Raw genomic sequence first — 14,989 nt, forward strand, 5'->3', positions numbered from 1 at the left:
CCAGATTGGGAGTGTGGACACTGTTGGCACCTGCTATCCAAATTGACTCCTTCAGGGTCTTGACCATGGACCTGCCCAATAGGCACTGTGCCACCTGACCAGCAGGGCTGACAAGTGGTAAATTAAATGACATAATTGACATAATGAAGATACTTAAAGACCCTGGTGTTGTGCTAGCTTATAGCAACAAAGTAATTATTGTGACCAGGAACAGCTACATTTTTTACAATGTACTAGAGACAGAGTTAACCAAGGGCCTCATAAGCACTAGGCAAGTGCTCTAGCCCCTCAGCTACAACCTTTTAAGATATGTTTAGCAGAACTTTTTTTTCTTTCCAAGACAGGGTCTCCTATAACTCAGATTGACCTCCAATTTGTTTCAGATCCCGTCTCTTTCCCAAGTGCTGGGATTACAGGTGTGCACCATCATAACTATCTTGGGTGATTCTGGGGAAGAAACCCAGGAGTTCGTACATGCTAGGAAGCACTCTAGCCTTCCCATTTGAACTATTACTACATTCCAAATCTGTAACAGAACTCTTTATTGATACTTCCTCCATGTGCTCTGAGATGGGCTTTACTCCAACTCCAGTGTTCACAAAGGCTGGACAACTCATGCTCTGCCTCAGCAGGTCTCTGCACACCACACCTGCCTTTTTCTATTTCTCCCTCAGGTCTTTTGGCCTCTGTGCCTGCTGCTCCTTCTTCCTGGGACACTATCCCCAAATCTTTGGAATTTTGGCTTTGCTAGTCATTCTGGCTATATCAGTTACTACAGGATCCAGTCACACCCTTTCTGGCTTCTCAAGCTGACCGGCCTATTTCTCTGTCTCCACCCTTCCTAGCACCTATGTTTACAGATGTGTTTATTGCCTCTCTGCACCCTTCTCTTCTCATAGTCCATTACAATTAACGGATGAGAAACAGCCTCGGAGAAAAGTAGCCAGCCCCCAGGGGACACTGCCGGTGCTGAACTGGGCGGAGACTTGAAATCGTCCAAGGAGGGTCTGTTTGTAGCCAGCTAGTCAAGTGAGGCCTTGTGGGCACCTTTTGAAATTGTTCCACCCGCCTCCTGCTAGTTTACCCTTTTGTTGGTGCAATCTCAGCAGCTCCCAGGTGTCACCTTCGCCCTGCTGGCCAAAGTACTGGTAGTTGGGGACACCAACATCAGGAGCATCATAGGTGGCAGTAGCAGAACCAGTCGGCTCCGGGCCGTGCCCAGACTCCAACTGACGCCGGCGCGCTAGGGGGACGCGGTGCCCGCAGTCTCCACGCGGACAGATGCGTGGAACTGCCCGCGTTCCACCCCGCCTCGCCCCAGCCAGGCGGCGCGCAGGCGTGAGAACCTCCCTTTCCTTGCTGGCACTGTGGACCCGACCGCTGCACTCCTCCACCCAACTCGCCACCCCCCACACACAAGCTCTGCGCCGCGTGGTTTGGGCGGCGCATAAAAGGCTCTTCGGCCCAGGGCGCACTTGGTACTGAGATCTCTCTTTGCAGCTAGTGCTCGTTCGCGTGACCGGCTCTTGCCCACGCAGGTATGGAAACCCAGAGTGCACTCCAGTGAGAGCAGCCCCCTTGGTGCAGTTCTGGCCCTATTCCGGCCTCTTTGCTGGCGGTCTTTGTTTTCCATCCGCCATGGTGGCCGCCTTTGTCCTTGCGGGGAAAACCAAGGCCAGACAGAGCCTTGGCATGCAAGCGCGATCGCGGAGTTCCCAGCTCTTCTCTCTTGGGACCTCGCCATCTCCTTCTGGAATTAGGGATTTCCACTCCGGCCGACTCGCTCCGGGGTGGGGGGGTAGGGGCCGCTGGCAGCCTTGGCCTGTCAATGGTGCCCCTGCTTAAGGGGCGGGTCTCCCAGAGGTCTTGCAGAGGGTACTGGGGGGGGTGTGTGAATATGAGTGCTGCTGCTTCCGCCGCCCTCAGTATCTAGGCCTAGCCGGAAGTCGGAGGAAGGGAGGACAAAGGGTCTTCTCCTCCAACTGACCAGGCTTGCGCGCGTCTTGGCTTTCAGCCATGGCCTCCGGCAATGCACACATCGGAAAGCCAGCCCCAGACTTCACAGCCACTGCTGTGGTGGACGGAGCCTTTAAGGAGGTCAAGCTTTCCGACTACAGAGGTGAGGCATCCTGGAGGGGGTCTAGGTGTGGACAAGGCCCACAGTTGAGAGAGGCTTGGGACTATACTTTGGTTCTCTTTCTTAGGGAAGTACGTGGTCCTCTTTTTCTACCCACTGGACTTCACGTTTGTGTGCCCCACGGAGATCATCGCTTTTAGCAACCGCTCTGAGGACTTCCGAAAGCTGGGCTGCGAGGTGCTGGGAGTGTCTGTGGACTCTCAGTTCACCCACCTGGCGTGGTATGACGACCAGAGAGGATGCAGGAAAGCACACGTTACGGGACTAAGCTTTGTGGCTTCCCATTCCCCATCTTAGAAAGAATGGAGACAGTGACACCCAAACCTTTAACCATGATGACCATAATTATCATTTGGCAACTGGTTGGAAGGTGCAGGGAACTGCAGAGGCTTCATGGCTCAGGTCTCAGGAGACAGGCTGCTTTGCCCTATTTCATGAAAGAGGAAACTAGTTCTCAGAGTTTCCAGATTAGAGCTAGAAAATGATGGGAACTTCTTCCCCCCTTTTTTTTCTGGAACTAGGGGTCAAACTCAGGGCTTCACTCCTGCTAGGCAAGTGCTCTACCACTGAGCTCTATCCCTGTCCTTGGGTTATGAGAACTCTTTAACTTGGGGTCTCTACTGCAGGGTGCTGTGGCCCACTGGCACAAGTAAAGTCAATTGAAAATGGAGCTTTAGGTGGGACCATTCTATTTCTAGCTACACTGCCCCACAGGGTGGGGTGGGTGGGGTGCTCAGGCTTGCCCTAAACCCTTTATCTCTTGCCTCCAGCACCCCCACTCCAGCCCTTATCATACCTGGGACCCACAGGGGGAGAACTCTGCTGTGCCTAGGCATCCCAAGGCCCCAACCCTGTCTCTTCCACCCTCAGGATCAACACCCCCCGGAAGGAGGGAGGCTTGGGCCCCCTGAATATCCCACTGCTTGCTGATGTCACTAAAAGCTTGTCCCAGAATTATGGTGTGTTGAAAAATGATGAAGGCATTGCCTACAGGTATAGTAGGAACCATTGTGGCTGGTGTGTGTGTGTGTGTGTGTGTGTGTGTGTGTGTGTGTGTGTGTGTATGTGTGTGTTCCCTTCCCTGGCAGTAGGAAGCTCCCTGTTCCTCAATGTGGACTCTGTCTTCAGGGGCCTCTTCATCATCGATGCCAAGGGTGTCCTTCGTCAGATCACTGTCAATGACCTGCCTGTGGGGCGCTCTGTGGATGAGGCTCTCCGCCTGGTCCAGGCCTTCCAGTACACCGATGAGCATGGGGAAGGTGAGTAGATGCTCACATGTATGTTCACATGTGGGGAGGACGTCTGGATATTAGAACCAAGTACAAGATTCAGCTGAGGACCTTGCCTGTAGAAAGAACCTGGGTGGGGAGGGGTGAAGATACCCCAATACAAAGGTGAAAAGCTGGAAGATGACAGAGGTCTATAGAAGGCATTTGAACTGGATGTGGTGGCTCATACCTGTCATCCCATCCTTTGGAGTCTGAGATAGGAGATCTCACCATAGGTTTAAGACTTCTCTATGTTACACAATGAGACCTGTCTTAAAACAACAACAAAAATAAGCCAGGCGTGGTGGCGCATGCCTGTAGTCCCAGCACTTGGGAGGCAGAGGCAGGCAGATCTCTGACTTCGAGGCCATCCTGGTCTACATAGTGAGTTCCAGGACAGCTGGGGCTACAGGGAGACCCTGTCTCAAAAAGACAAAAAAAAAAAAAAAAAAAAAAAACAAAAATAAAGAAAGAAAAAGAGCAAGATAGCATGCACAAAGTTACTCCATTCCGAGGATCAAGTGTGGTGGTGTGTTCCTGTAATCTATAATCCTAGCATTCGGGAGGCTGAGGCAGAAAGATCAGAATTTCAGGATTATCTTAACCTACATTAACCTACACAGTGAGTTCAAGGCCATCCTAGACTGGTAAGAATCTGCTTCAAAAAATGAAGAAATAGCTGGGTGCAGTGGTGCACACCTTTAATCCCAGCACTCTGGAGGCAGAGGCAAGAGGAGCTTTGTGAGTTCAAGGCTAGCCTGGGCTACATAGTGAGTTCCAGGCCAGCTAGGGCTAGAGGGAGACGCTGTCTCAAAAAAAGACCAAAAAAGCTGGATGTGGTATTGTACACCTGTAGTCCCAGCACTTGGGAGGCAGAGGCAGGCAGATCTCTGAGTTCGAGGCCAGCCTGGTCTACATAGTGAGTTCCAGGCTAGCTGGGACCACAGGGAGACCCTGTTTCAAAAAGACCCCCTCCAAAATAGTGAAATTAAAAAAAAAAAAAACCAAAAAAAAAAAAAAAAAGAGAGAGATATTTGAGAAGGCATGACCCCAAGGGCTGGAGAGATGGTTCAGCAGTCAAGAGCACTGGCTGTTCTTGCAGAGGTCCCAGCACCCACATGTTGACTAACAGCTGTCTGTAACTTGAGTTCTAGGGGATTCGACACCCTCTTCTGACTTCCATGGGCATTACAAAGAGGCTTGTCTCAAGTCAGTGTTAGTTGAGTTAGAGTATACCCTCCTATCATTTTTAATCAATTAATTTTGGGGGGTGTTCTAGAGGTCAAAGTCTCATACATACTAGATAAGTGCTCTATCACTAAGATACTCCTCTAGTCCAATCACAGTACCTTCTCTTAGAGGAGACAACTTGACCACAGGCTCAATGACTAATAGGGTTGGCAGAAGGGGAAAGAGATTAAAAGGACAAAAGAAATAGAAGGGGATGGGCATGGTGGCATAGGCCAGTAATTTCAGCATTCAGGAGGTGAGGCAAGAGGATCATAAGGCCAATCTGGGCTGCAGAGTGAGACCCTGTCTTAAAAAGTAAATAAAAGAGGCCAGTGTGGTGATGCATACCTTTAATCTCAGCAGCAGATGACAAAGGCAGGAGGATTACTGCACATTTGAGGCTAGCCTGATCAATACAGCAATTCCAGGCCAGCCAGGGGATATAGCCCAGTGTAGAGCACTTGCCTAGCATGCACAAAGCCTGAGCTCAATCCCCTGTAATGCAACAAATAAAAGAAAGAAATTGAAGGGCTAGGAATTTAGCTCACTTGGTAGAGTGTTTGCCTAGCCTGCCGGATGCCCTGCATGTGATCCCCAGTATTGGCAGGTACTCAGGAAGTGGAGGAAGGAAGATTAGGAGTTCAGAGTCATCCTCAGCTACATGTGGAATATAAGGGGAATAAAAGCAAGTTGAAACCAGATGTGCTGGTGTACATCTGTAATCCCAGCTCTTGGAAGGCTGAGGCAGAGGATCATCGTGAGTTCAAGGCCAGCCTGGACTGCATGTATACATGCCCACATGTGCAATCTTGAGCCTTAGCCTTTTCTGCAGCTCAAGCTCTTGCTTGGCCTGTTTGTCACTGACTTTAACTGTGCAGCTGAACCTCACATGTGCATCCTTGTGTGTGTTTCCATAGTCTGTCCTGCTGGTTGGAAGCCCGGCAGTGATACCATCAAGCCCAACGTGGATGACAGCAAGGAATACTTCTCCAAACACAACTAAGATGACCAAGCTGCAATGAACCTGACTTCTTGGATTTCACCCGTGTCCCCACTTGGGTGTTCTGTGCTGGCCCAGAAAGGGCTAGACCTCTTCCTCCAGCTCTGTAGTCTGGGGCAGGGCTGGGGACTGGGCCAAGGCTTTCTCATTCCCCACCTGGGATCTGGTGAATAGCGACTCCCCTTCTCTGAGCCCACCCAGATGGGCAGAGGTTTGTAGGTAACCAATAAAGTATTAGGGATAGATGTGCAAGTCTGCGTTGGTATGATCTATGTCTGGCAGTCACTTCAAACCCTCTGGCCTGGGCCACTGACTCTGTAATTACTGCTCTTCACCACAAGATGGCGGTATCACCTTATGTGCTGCTTACTACTGCTGTTTCCTCCTTGGCCTCTGAGCCATTTCCAAGTAGTGGTGGGCAGTTTACTTCCCCAGGACACTGCATCCTGAAACCTGGCTATACAGATCAATGCCCACATCTTGCTATCAGCCTGCTTTCAAATGTCATTTAACAACTGTGATCTTCACTGGGTCTCATTGTATGGAGCTAAAGACTACTTTAGATCACCTTTCAAGTTCAAGTTTGTGATGTTCCAGGCCCATTTCAGTCTAGTCTTATGGACAAGAGGGTTAGAACAAAGGTCTGAGAGCAGAACCAACAACAGGAACCTGAGCTCCATGCCCAGACCCTAGGAAGAGCTGCCTATTTGCCTCCTGCGGTGGAAGGGTAAGGGTCAGGTTGGGAGGAAGGTGTTCTACAAGGCCTCCATTTATGCTATGTGTATTTAAGCAAGTGTCTGCCATTTTGAGAGCCAATTTTATTTGACAGAACAGAAATATTCTGTTGCTGTTTTTACCCAAGAGTCTTGCAATGTAGCTCAGGCTATCCTCAAATCAATTCCTCAGCCTCAGCTCTGATTACAGGCATATACTGCCATGCTTGCCTTTACCAGCTCAATTATCCTGCAGTCCCACTATAGATGCCTAGTCCAACACCCTCTGAGGGTCATTCATCTCCTTTGGAATTTTTGTATGCCCTCCGTAACATGCTGGGGATGGAATTCAGGGTCTCTAGTATGCTGAGCAAGCACTCTATCACAGAGCCACACACTCAGCCATTCTCTGGAATTTAACTTAAAAAATTTTTTTTTTTTTAGTTTATGAGTATTTTGCCTGTGTGTATGTAAGTGCACCTGTTCACGGAGTCCAGAAGAAGGCCTCAGATCCTCAGGAACTGGTTACTGACAGTTGTTAGCAGCTGGTGCTCTTAGCTGCTGAGCCCTCTCCAGCCCCATCCCCTGCTGGGTCTGCCTTGAGCTCATCCACCCTACCGTATTTCATTTCATTGTAGGCACGCTCACTCTGTTCTGCTTTTGTTTTTCGAGACAGGGCCTCCCTGTAGCCCCAGCTGGCCTGGAACTTGCTATGTAGACCAGGATGGCCTGGATGTCACAAAGATCCTTCTGCCTCCAGAGAGATCTGGGAATCACCTGCTGTGCCAGGCACTCTTATTCAGGCTGATCTTGCTTTGGCCACAAGAACTTTGCCTGTGTTATTCCCTCCATCCCCAACCTGTTTGCTCAGAGCGCCTACATTTCCAGATCCTTTACAAAGTTGCTAGTGTGTGTATTCTGCACAGCAGCTTGCCCCCGAATCCCCCACAGATTTTCCTCTTCCTAGCTAAATCACATTCTCTCTCTCTCTCTCTCTCTCTCTCTCTCTCTCTCTCTCTCTCTCTCTCTCGCTCTCTCTCTCTCTCTCTATTTAGAGTATGTGTGAAGGTCAGAACACAACTTTCTGGAGTGGGTTCTGTCCTTTCACCATGTGGGTCCAGGGGTTAAACTCGGTCTCTGCGGCAAGCGCCTTTACTCGCTGAGCCATCTTACCGCTCCCTATTTGCTTTTACAGTCTGCTGTAGTCCAGGCTGTCTCTGGGGCTTAAGTATTCCAAGTTTTTGGTTGGGGTCGGGTTTTCTGTTTTGCCTTGTGACAAGGTCTTGCTTGCTATGTGGTTTAAGCTGGCATCTGCTTTACATGCTTAGCCCCACTCTGGTGTTCTGGTTTTTCCTCTACCCTGGAATCTTCTAGCTTCAAGGAAGAAGCTGGGAAACCAGCAGCTCAGAGTCTCAGCGGAGGGGTAGGGGGCCTGGCTTGAGGGCGGTGGCGGCGCCCAGCAACCGCCCTGGCGGGACCAAACCTGGGAGTCGCCCCGCTCAAGCCTGGCACCCGGGAGGGGAAACTGGCAGAGGGTGCCGCCCTTCCTGGCGGGGGTTGCGAGAGACAGCATATGCGACAACCAGGAGAGTACAGTAACCCTCCGCCGGAGTCAGATCAGATGGAGGGGACGTGGGCGCGGTGGGGCTCAGGCGCCGGCCTTCGACCGAGGTGGGGGTGGTTCCCAGAGCCCGAGCGAGCGCAGCCCTCCCACCGCCGGCGTTCTGGACCCAGGCCTGGGGCTTTCCGGGCCCAGGCAGCGGCTCGGGAAAATCCCAGCCCCTTTCCCGGCGCCGCGGCCCTGCCGGGCAGAGAGGGGGAGGGGATTCCCGGAATCTGCCCAGAGACCACGCTGGCGTCACTGGGCAGAATAAGCCCAAATTTGGGCAGCGCTTCCGCTGCGTCAGTGGGGAAAACCCCGGCGCGCGCGGCTGGGCGGGGTCGCGCCTGCGCACTCCGCCTGGTGCCCTGGGCAGCTAGTGGGCACCCCCCTTTGCCTCTTCGTTGCTGTACAGCGTAGGGCGCCAGAACCTTCCAACCCAGGAGCTCAGGGGAAGAGGGGAGGACTGGACGCCTGTGCTGGACCGGGACGCCTGAGGAGGGGCGCACAGAAAACGAGCTTCGAAGAGCAACGAACGGTGTGTGGGCAGACCATCCCCTCCCGCCACCCGCCCGACTTGAAAGAAAAAAGACGACAGATATTAATAAAGAACCATTTTTTTACTTAAATAGATTCAATAAAAAGTCTAACACACTCACACACAAACACATCTTAAAATAGACTCTTTAGACACTAAGTGCGTGTTTCTTCTCCACAGTACTGTGCAGAGGGGGAGGGCAAGGGGCGGAGGTCCCCTCCCTAGTGTCCCCGCGGTCTTGAGTACCAGGCGGCGGGGCCAGCTCCGCCGCGGTCGCCCCCTCCTCCCCTCCCTGTTAAATACACAAATATATTATATTCAATATGAATTCAGTCTCTTTCCAGGAAAAAAACAACATACAAAATACGCTGGAAGGGGGGCCATGTAAACGTCGAGGTGGAAGGACCGGGCGCAGGGCGGACGGGCCGGAGTCCAGTGTGTCTGAGGCGCCTCCAGGTCTCAGGGCGGCTGCCGGTCGCTGCCCTCACCCCAGTGGGAGGCGTGCTTCCAGCAGTCCAGGCTGGGGGTGTCCGTATGGGGTGGAGGAGGCTCAGAAGGCGTGTCCCTTGACCCCGAGCAGCAGCTGGCAGCCGTTGCTTACGTGAGTCATGACCTTCTGTTTGAGCTGGGCCACTTGCTCCCGGAGAAGGCCGGCAGTACTCGACAGCCCCGCGTTCTCGGCCTTGAGTGTCTTCACCTTGTCCTCCAGGCGCGCGATGCGCTCCAGCTTCCGCTTCCGGCATTTGGTGGCGGCCAGCCTGTTTCGCAGTCTCTTGCGCTCCACTTTGATACGCTCCTGGTCTTCCATGTTGATGGGGGACACCGGTGGCGTGGCGTCGCGGCTGCGAGCCTCCGGCACGGTCTGCGGTTCCTCTTTGAAGGCCGAGGCACCGCGGCCCAAGCCCAGCTGCGTGGGGTGGCCGCCGGCGAAGGGTGGCGCATGTGGGAGGTAGCTGATGGTGGCCGTCGGGTATGAGCTCCCGGTCCCGACGGCAGCCCCGGCGCCTCCCGAGGGTGCGGAAGCCGGGGAGTAGCTGCTGAGGTTGGTGTAAACAGGAGGCGGCTCCGGGCCAGCATAGACGCCCCCGGGCCCGGCCTGAGGACCCCCGCTGGCGCCCAGGGACACATTGGGGGGCGTCACGTGGTTCATCTTGTGCAGGTCGTCCAGGGCTTTGACAAAGCCGTCGGCGAAGCCCTCCTGCTCCTCGGTGACACCGCCCCCTGCGCCCCCGGCACCTCCACTGCTGCCACCCCCGCGGGGGTAAAAGTACTGTCCCGGGGGCGTGGGCGTCGTCGTGATCACGCCGTTGCTGTTGGGGACGATCAAGCGTTCCAGTTCTGAGGAGGCCAGCTTCAGAGACGCGCTTGTGTCTGATCCCTGACCAGAAAAGTAGCTGCCCGCTCCACTGCCCTCCGGGCCGGGACCGCGCGCTCCCGGCGCTTTGAGACCTCGGTAGGGATCCGCCAGGTTGAGAGCCAAGCTGGGTTTCAGGAGTTTGTAGTCGTGGAGAGAGAGGCTGCCAGGGGTCCGGCCGTATCCCGCCGGTGCGTATGAGTCGTCGTGGTAGAAGGGCTGTTCCATTTTAGTGCACATCCGGGCGGCCCAGGCGGTCTGGGAAAGGTCCCTGCAGGGCCGCCCCCGGCCTCCTGCGGCGAGCGGCGAGCTGTCTGCGGCAGTGGCTGGAACTGGTGTCCGGTCGCGCGTTCTCAGGAGCTGGCACGAATTTGGAGCAGCCAGTTGGCAGCCTTGCGTAAAAGCTCGGTCGGGTTTCCCGAGCTCTTCTCGCCTTCTCTGTGGCGCGCCCGCTTTCTCGGAGTCGTTTCCCTAAGCTCCCTGCTCCCTGCTGGCTACAAAGCCGGCCTGGCCGCCCTCAAGGTCCCAGCCGCTCAGCCGGAGCCCCACGCCTTTATACGGCGTTTGTCAGCTGCGGAAGTGCACTCCGATTGGCCGATGCTAGAGCCAGGCCCCCCGTATCCCCCCCCCTAAAGCGTGGGGAAGGGGAGGAGGCGGCTCGCGTCACTGTCAGGAAGCGCGTGTCCTTGTAAACAGCGGCCACGGGCCGGGTGGCTCAGTGCGGCTGCAGGGGGAGGGGCTCGAGGGCCCTGGATACTTGAGCAAAGGGGTGTGGAAGTTCTGAGGTACAGGAGGTAGGACCCCAGGGTTGTTATGAGAACCTGGCACAGCAAGTGAGGAGGGCGGGGTGGGGGTGTCTCAGAATGGTACCCGGAAAGGTCTCGAGGTACCAGGAATAATTGAGATGGGAAAACTGACAATTCACTAGAAAATACTAGGAGACCCCAGAAATCTGGGGAGTGTTAAGTCGGACAAGTCCAGAAGAATAAGTTAACATATGACCCAGGAAGTAGTGAGGGGGCGTCCCCCCCCAGACACAAAGGGGTTAAAGGACTGGAATTTTTACTGGAGGGAGGAAGGATCAAAGAGGTCAGAGAGTGGGGGTCAAAGAGAACATAGTACAAGAAATTAGTTAGGAGTTCGAGAGTGCACAGGAGAATGAGAGTTCTTCCCCCATAAGTGGAAAGGGGAAGCAAGGCGGTTGGGGAAGGAGATTTAGATAGGCAGAAGGCGAGCAAGGGTCCTGGGTACCTTGAGGTAAAATATACGAGGTGGAGAATGGGAACATGTTTGTTAGAGGTTGGGATCACAGTGGTCACTTGAGAAGCTTTGATGGAGGGTTAAAACATCAGGGGGCCCCAGGGGTGGTGGCGCAAACCTTTAATCCGTGCACTTGGGAGACAGAGGCAGGCGGATCTTTGTGAGTTCGAGGCCAGCCTGGTCTACATAGTGAGTTCCAGGACAGTTCGGGATACAGGGAGACCCTGTCTCAAAAAGACAAAATCAGCCGAGCTATGAGGGCAATTACAAGAGGGTACCTAATTGAGATATGCCAGAGAAGGTGACTTTGAGGATCCCAGCGACCAGAGATTTCTGTGGTTGGCGCTGTACCCCATGGGCAGTCCCTAGGCACCTCAATACTCTGTCCCCCATCCCAAAGCCCTCCCTTAGTCACCCTGGGCTCGCCCTATACCCTGTCAGCTCTTGGAGCGTGGACCCAGCCGGATAGCTGGGGCGCGGCCGCCCAACCCGACTCCCTTCCTTAGAAACAGGCTGGGGAAAAAGAGCCTAGGCAGGAAGTGTGGCAACAGCCCGGAGGGGGAAAGAGCCCGGCCCTGTCTCCCTCACTGGGTGCCTACCGGACCTAGCACCCCGCCCAAGGCTGGGCCACAATCTGCGCCAGGGAAGAGGAACATGGACTAGCGACCCTCTGCGAGGTGCGCAGATCCCGCCCAGACGCCTTCAGTCACCGTCCGCTCCCCCACTTCCATGAATGGTTCAACCCACGGCCCTCTCCTGCAACTACGAATTCTGGCGTCTGAGGACTGTTCCATTGACCCGCTGGAGGGGGGCGCAGCCAGGGAGCGGGGCCCGGTCACCATGGCAACAGGTGGGATCGGAGGCGGGGCGACCCTCGGAGTTTCTCTCCAACATCCATATTAGGGCACAGGAAAGGGTGGGACCATTGCACTCCTGGGGTGGCGAGCTAAGAGCCTGGAGTCCAGGGTTGCTGCCAAGGTCCCAGGGCGCGCCCAGGCCCCCGGATGGCTAGTCCCAACCAGTCCCGGCCGCCACCCCTGGGGCCCCCACGGCGACCTGGTTCAGCCCCGCCCAGCAACTCTGAAGCTGAGTCCTGCCAGGCCCATCCCGGCCTGTCCCAGCCTGGCAGGTCCCCGCCTGCCCGCGGGCCTGGGTCGGACTTCGCCCCCGGCCCGGCAGGGCGCGGAGGGGCGGGATGATGCCCACAAGCGTCTCCGGCGCCTGGGCGGGCTGGCACAGGGCTGCGTCCTCCCTTGGGCTTGGTGCCCTTCTCTTCTACCAGACGGTCCAGATCCCCTTTTCCCCACCCCTATCTTAAGGTCTGGATACGCCTCTCTTCATTGTATGAGCCCTACTCCCCTTTCAGTTTTGGGGGGGTTCCTTCGACTATACAGACTACCTGAAAAGAGGTCCCCTCCCTCCCTACGGTGTCTCCCTCATCTGAGGACCTTCTTTCCCCCAAGTCAAAGGGTAGAAAATCCAAAGGGAGTAGAAAGAACCCACAGGTCCTTCTCCAGGTACAAGGTAGAGGTTTAAATAGCCAGACATCCAGTTAGGCATCAAGTGGGACTTGCAAGCACGTGAGAATAAGATCTGGGAGTCCTCGCTCTCCCCCTTTCTCAGGCTGTCAGACCTCTGGTGAGATGAAGGGAGTTTCTTTAGGGTAGGGGAGAAGCTGAAGGACCAGGGCTAAATAGACTTTGTGCAGGAGGCTCAGGGCTCACCAAGTGTGGGGCAGAGAAGGAAATAGAAAAAAGGCAAAAGAGAAACTGAGCTCTGAGGGACGCAGGGGAAGTCCAGCAGAGCAGGGGAGATGGAGAGGACGGAGCTGGGGACATCCCAGGCGCTGGAGGTTCCTTGTGACCCCTAAATGCCCTCTCCCCTCCAGCCCTTGTCTGAACAGCCCCCTTCCCCACCCCAGTCTCAAGGGAGATTCCAGAAGCCGCTGAGTCTGCGGGCATGCTGCCAGGCCTGTGTCTCCTGCCCATGCTAATAACTGCAGCTGACATGTGGCCTGGCCCGCAGGCAGTCCCGCGGCAGCATGGGGGGCAGGGCAGGCTGGAGGGCAGCACCTTGGGAAGCCAACCTGCTTGTCCCCTGGGCTGGAGGCCACAGTGACTCACCCTTGGCCACAGCTGAAGCTGGCTAGACCAAAGCGAAGTCCTAGAGAGAGGCCAGGTCAGCCCAGAGAGGGTCTAGAGGGAAGACAAGAGTTGGGGGTGGGAGCATGGGAGCTTGACGGGGAGAGACAGGAGAGTTGCCCAGAGAGACAGATGGGGCAGGGTTAGTCTCCTGCAGACATGGAGACTGGGAAACACTTAAGAAAGGCAGACAGACTGAGAAATAGTAATTATTATTTTAATAGCTAACACTTACATGGTTTTTACCATGGGCCAGACACTGTTCTAAGTGACTTACATAAATTCAGTCACTGGCTACTTCCTGTGATCCAGGGAATTTCAAGCTGTGTGAATTCCCATTTAACAGATGAGAGATGGAGGCACAAGAAATGAAGGCCCTTTCATAATGTCCAAGAGCTAGAAGTGCCAGAGTTGGTACACAGTAGGTATAAAATCCAAACGGGCTACTCCCAGCATTAACTACTATGTTATGAGTGATCACAGGCAGATGGGTCTTTTGTAGTACCAACTACATACCAAAGTCTAGCAGCCCTTTCCCAAAGGGTCTCTTTTTTGATCTGAGGGAGAACTGAGCACAGAAAGAGGTGATAACGGTGTTTGTAGGACTGCCATTGTGGCCTGCTGGGGTCTTCTGTCCAGACATTCTGCATGGGTGTTTGAGCAGGGGGTGGGGAAGAGGCCAGCCAACGAGGAGGGTGGGGTGGCCAAGCTGGTACAGCCGGTTCCAGGCTCCTGCCATTCTCACCCTTGTGGCCTGGGCACCACTCCCTCATGCCGCCCTGCTGGCGCCAGGCCTGCCCAATGTGGAGGGTGCAAGGACAGCCCCTTCCCCCACATGGCCTGGGCTACAGATCAGCACCAGACTGGCTCTTGTGTGTCCTACACCCCAGGGCCTGGGGCCTGAAGCACAGGATAAGGAGGAAGTTCACCCACCCCCACCCACAGGTCTCTCTGGGGCTTTTGGCCTTGGCACCAGGGACTTCTTATAGTATGGTGACCCTCCTCCCTGGCCCCATTAACAGGGGCAGGATTGCCACCTGGAAACTGGGCTGGGGGCTGCCTGTGAGTCAGCCACTGACAGGCCAGGGCAAGAAGTCACAGCACCAAGCCTCAAGTCCCTGCCCCTGGGTGTGGACAGGAGGTAGGCTGAATGAAGCTAAGAATCAATCCCAGAGGTTCTCCTTTATGAACCCCCTGCCTGCCAGCCAGCTCCCTCTCCTGCCTCTATGGGTTTTGGGGACCCTCACCCCCTCTTCTGGAGAGGAAACTGCTGGGTTTTCTTGGAAACAGGCTCTATTCTCACACTGACTTCTCTGCTGGGCCCATGGGGAGTTTCCCACACAGCAGCTAAACCCTTGGGGGTTGGGGGGGGGACTGAACCTTCCTGAACTGGGGAGTGTCTCCTTTAAGAGGGATATAAGGAGAAAACAGGTCAGGAGCTGAAGCTTGCCCAGCAGGGGAAGTGGGGAACAGCAGGGAAGTAGGGGTGATGTTGGGAGAGGAAGTGCCAGGATCTCTGGGCCCCACAGAACCTCAACAAAGTGTGTGTGCGTGGGGGGTGCAAGCGTGGCTGGCCTGTCAGGGCGTGCTCTAGTGCACAAGGCCTGCTCAAGGTTTCTGAGTGTTGGTCCAACCATACAGGGGGTGTGGTCCTATCTGTGAGGGTTCTGTTCTGCTTTGTGTGGATGGGGTGGGAGTTAGATTGAGTGTAGTGTGTGTGTGTGTGTGTGTGTGTGTGTGTGTGTGTG

At 54.8% G+C, this 14,989-nt stretch overlaps 3 protein-coding genes across 10 annotated transcripts in view; 2 read left to right on the forward strand and 1 right to left on the reverse strand.

The window, feature by feature from the left end:
- Positions 1 to 1,332: 1,332 nt before the first annotated feature.
- Positions 1,333 to 5,887, forward strand: Prdx2 (peroxiredoxin 2). 2 transcript variants are annotated; one of them, XM_008855477.3, is made up of 6 exons: positions 1,333 to 1,538; positions 1,991 to 2,119; positions 2,205 to 2,358; positions 3,008 to 3,130; positions 3,266 to 3,396; positions 5,553 to 5,887. In XM_008855477.3, the coding sequence occupies exons 2-6, from the start codon at positions 2,017 to 2,019 to the stop codon at positions 5,636 to 5,638; spliced, it is 597 nt and encodes a 198-aa protein (XP_008853699.1). In that variant the 5' UTR covers positions 1,333 to 1,538; positions 1,991 to 2,016; the 3' UTR covers positions 5,639 to 5,887. The 2 variants fall into 2 exon arrangements, with proteins under 2 accessions (XP_008853699.1, XP_008853698.1); XM_008855476.3 differs by having other exon boundaries at positions 1,338 to 1,538; positions 2,015 to 2,119.
- A 2,662-nt stretch (positions 5,888 to 8,549) lies between these two features.
- Junb (JunB proto-oncogene, AP-1 transcription factor subunit) lies at positions 8,550 to 10,393 on the reverse strand. Its single transcript, XM_008855478.3, has one exon. It carries the CDS (start codon positions 10,078 to 10,080, stop codon positions 9,037 to 9,039), a length of 1,044 nt encoding a protein of 347 aa, XP_008853700.1. The 5' UTR covers positions 10,081 to 10,393; the 3' UTR covers positions 8,550 to 9,036.
- Positions 10,394 to 11,659: 1,266 nt separating this feature from the next.
- The window catches only part of Hook2 (hook microtubule tethering protein 2), a 21,970-nt gene continuing 18,640 nt past the window's right edge, over positions 11,660 to 14,989 (forward strand). Inside the window, exon 1 of one of the 7 annotated variants that reach the window (XR_003847381.1) lies at positions 11,660 to 11,950. Coding sequence is in view for 6 of the 7 variants with exons in the window: in XM_029557391.1 (XP_029413251.1) it covers positions 11,834 to 11,950 (117 nt within the window). In the remaining variant the exon portion in view is untranslated. The remainder of the gene's footprint in view (positions 11,951 to 14,989) is intronic. The other 6 variants (XM_029557391.1, XM_029557389.1, XM_029557388.1 and 3 more) reach the window with 6 other exon arrangements.

The sequence above is a fragment of the Nannospalax galili genome, unplaced genomic scaffold, assembly GCF_000622305.1.
Source record: "Nannospalax galili isolate Female #2095 unplaced genomic scaffold, S.galili_v1.0 scaffold47, whole genome shotgun sequence".
In the NCBI taxonomy this organism is placed as follows: domain Eukaryota; kingdom Metazoa; phylum Chordata; class Mammalia; order Rodentia; family Spalacidae; genus Nannospalax; species Nannospalax galili.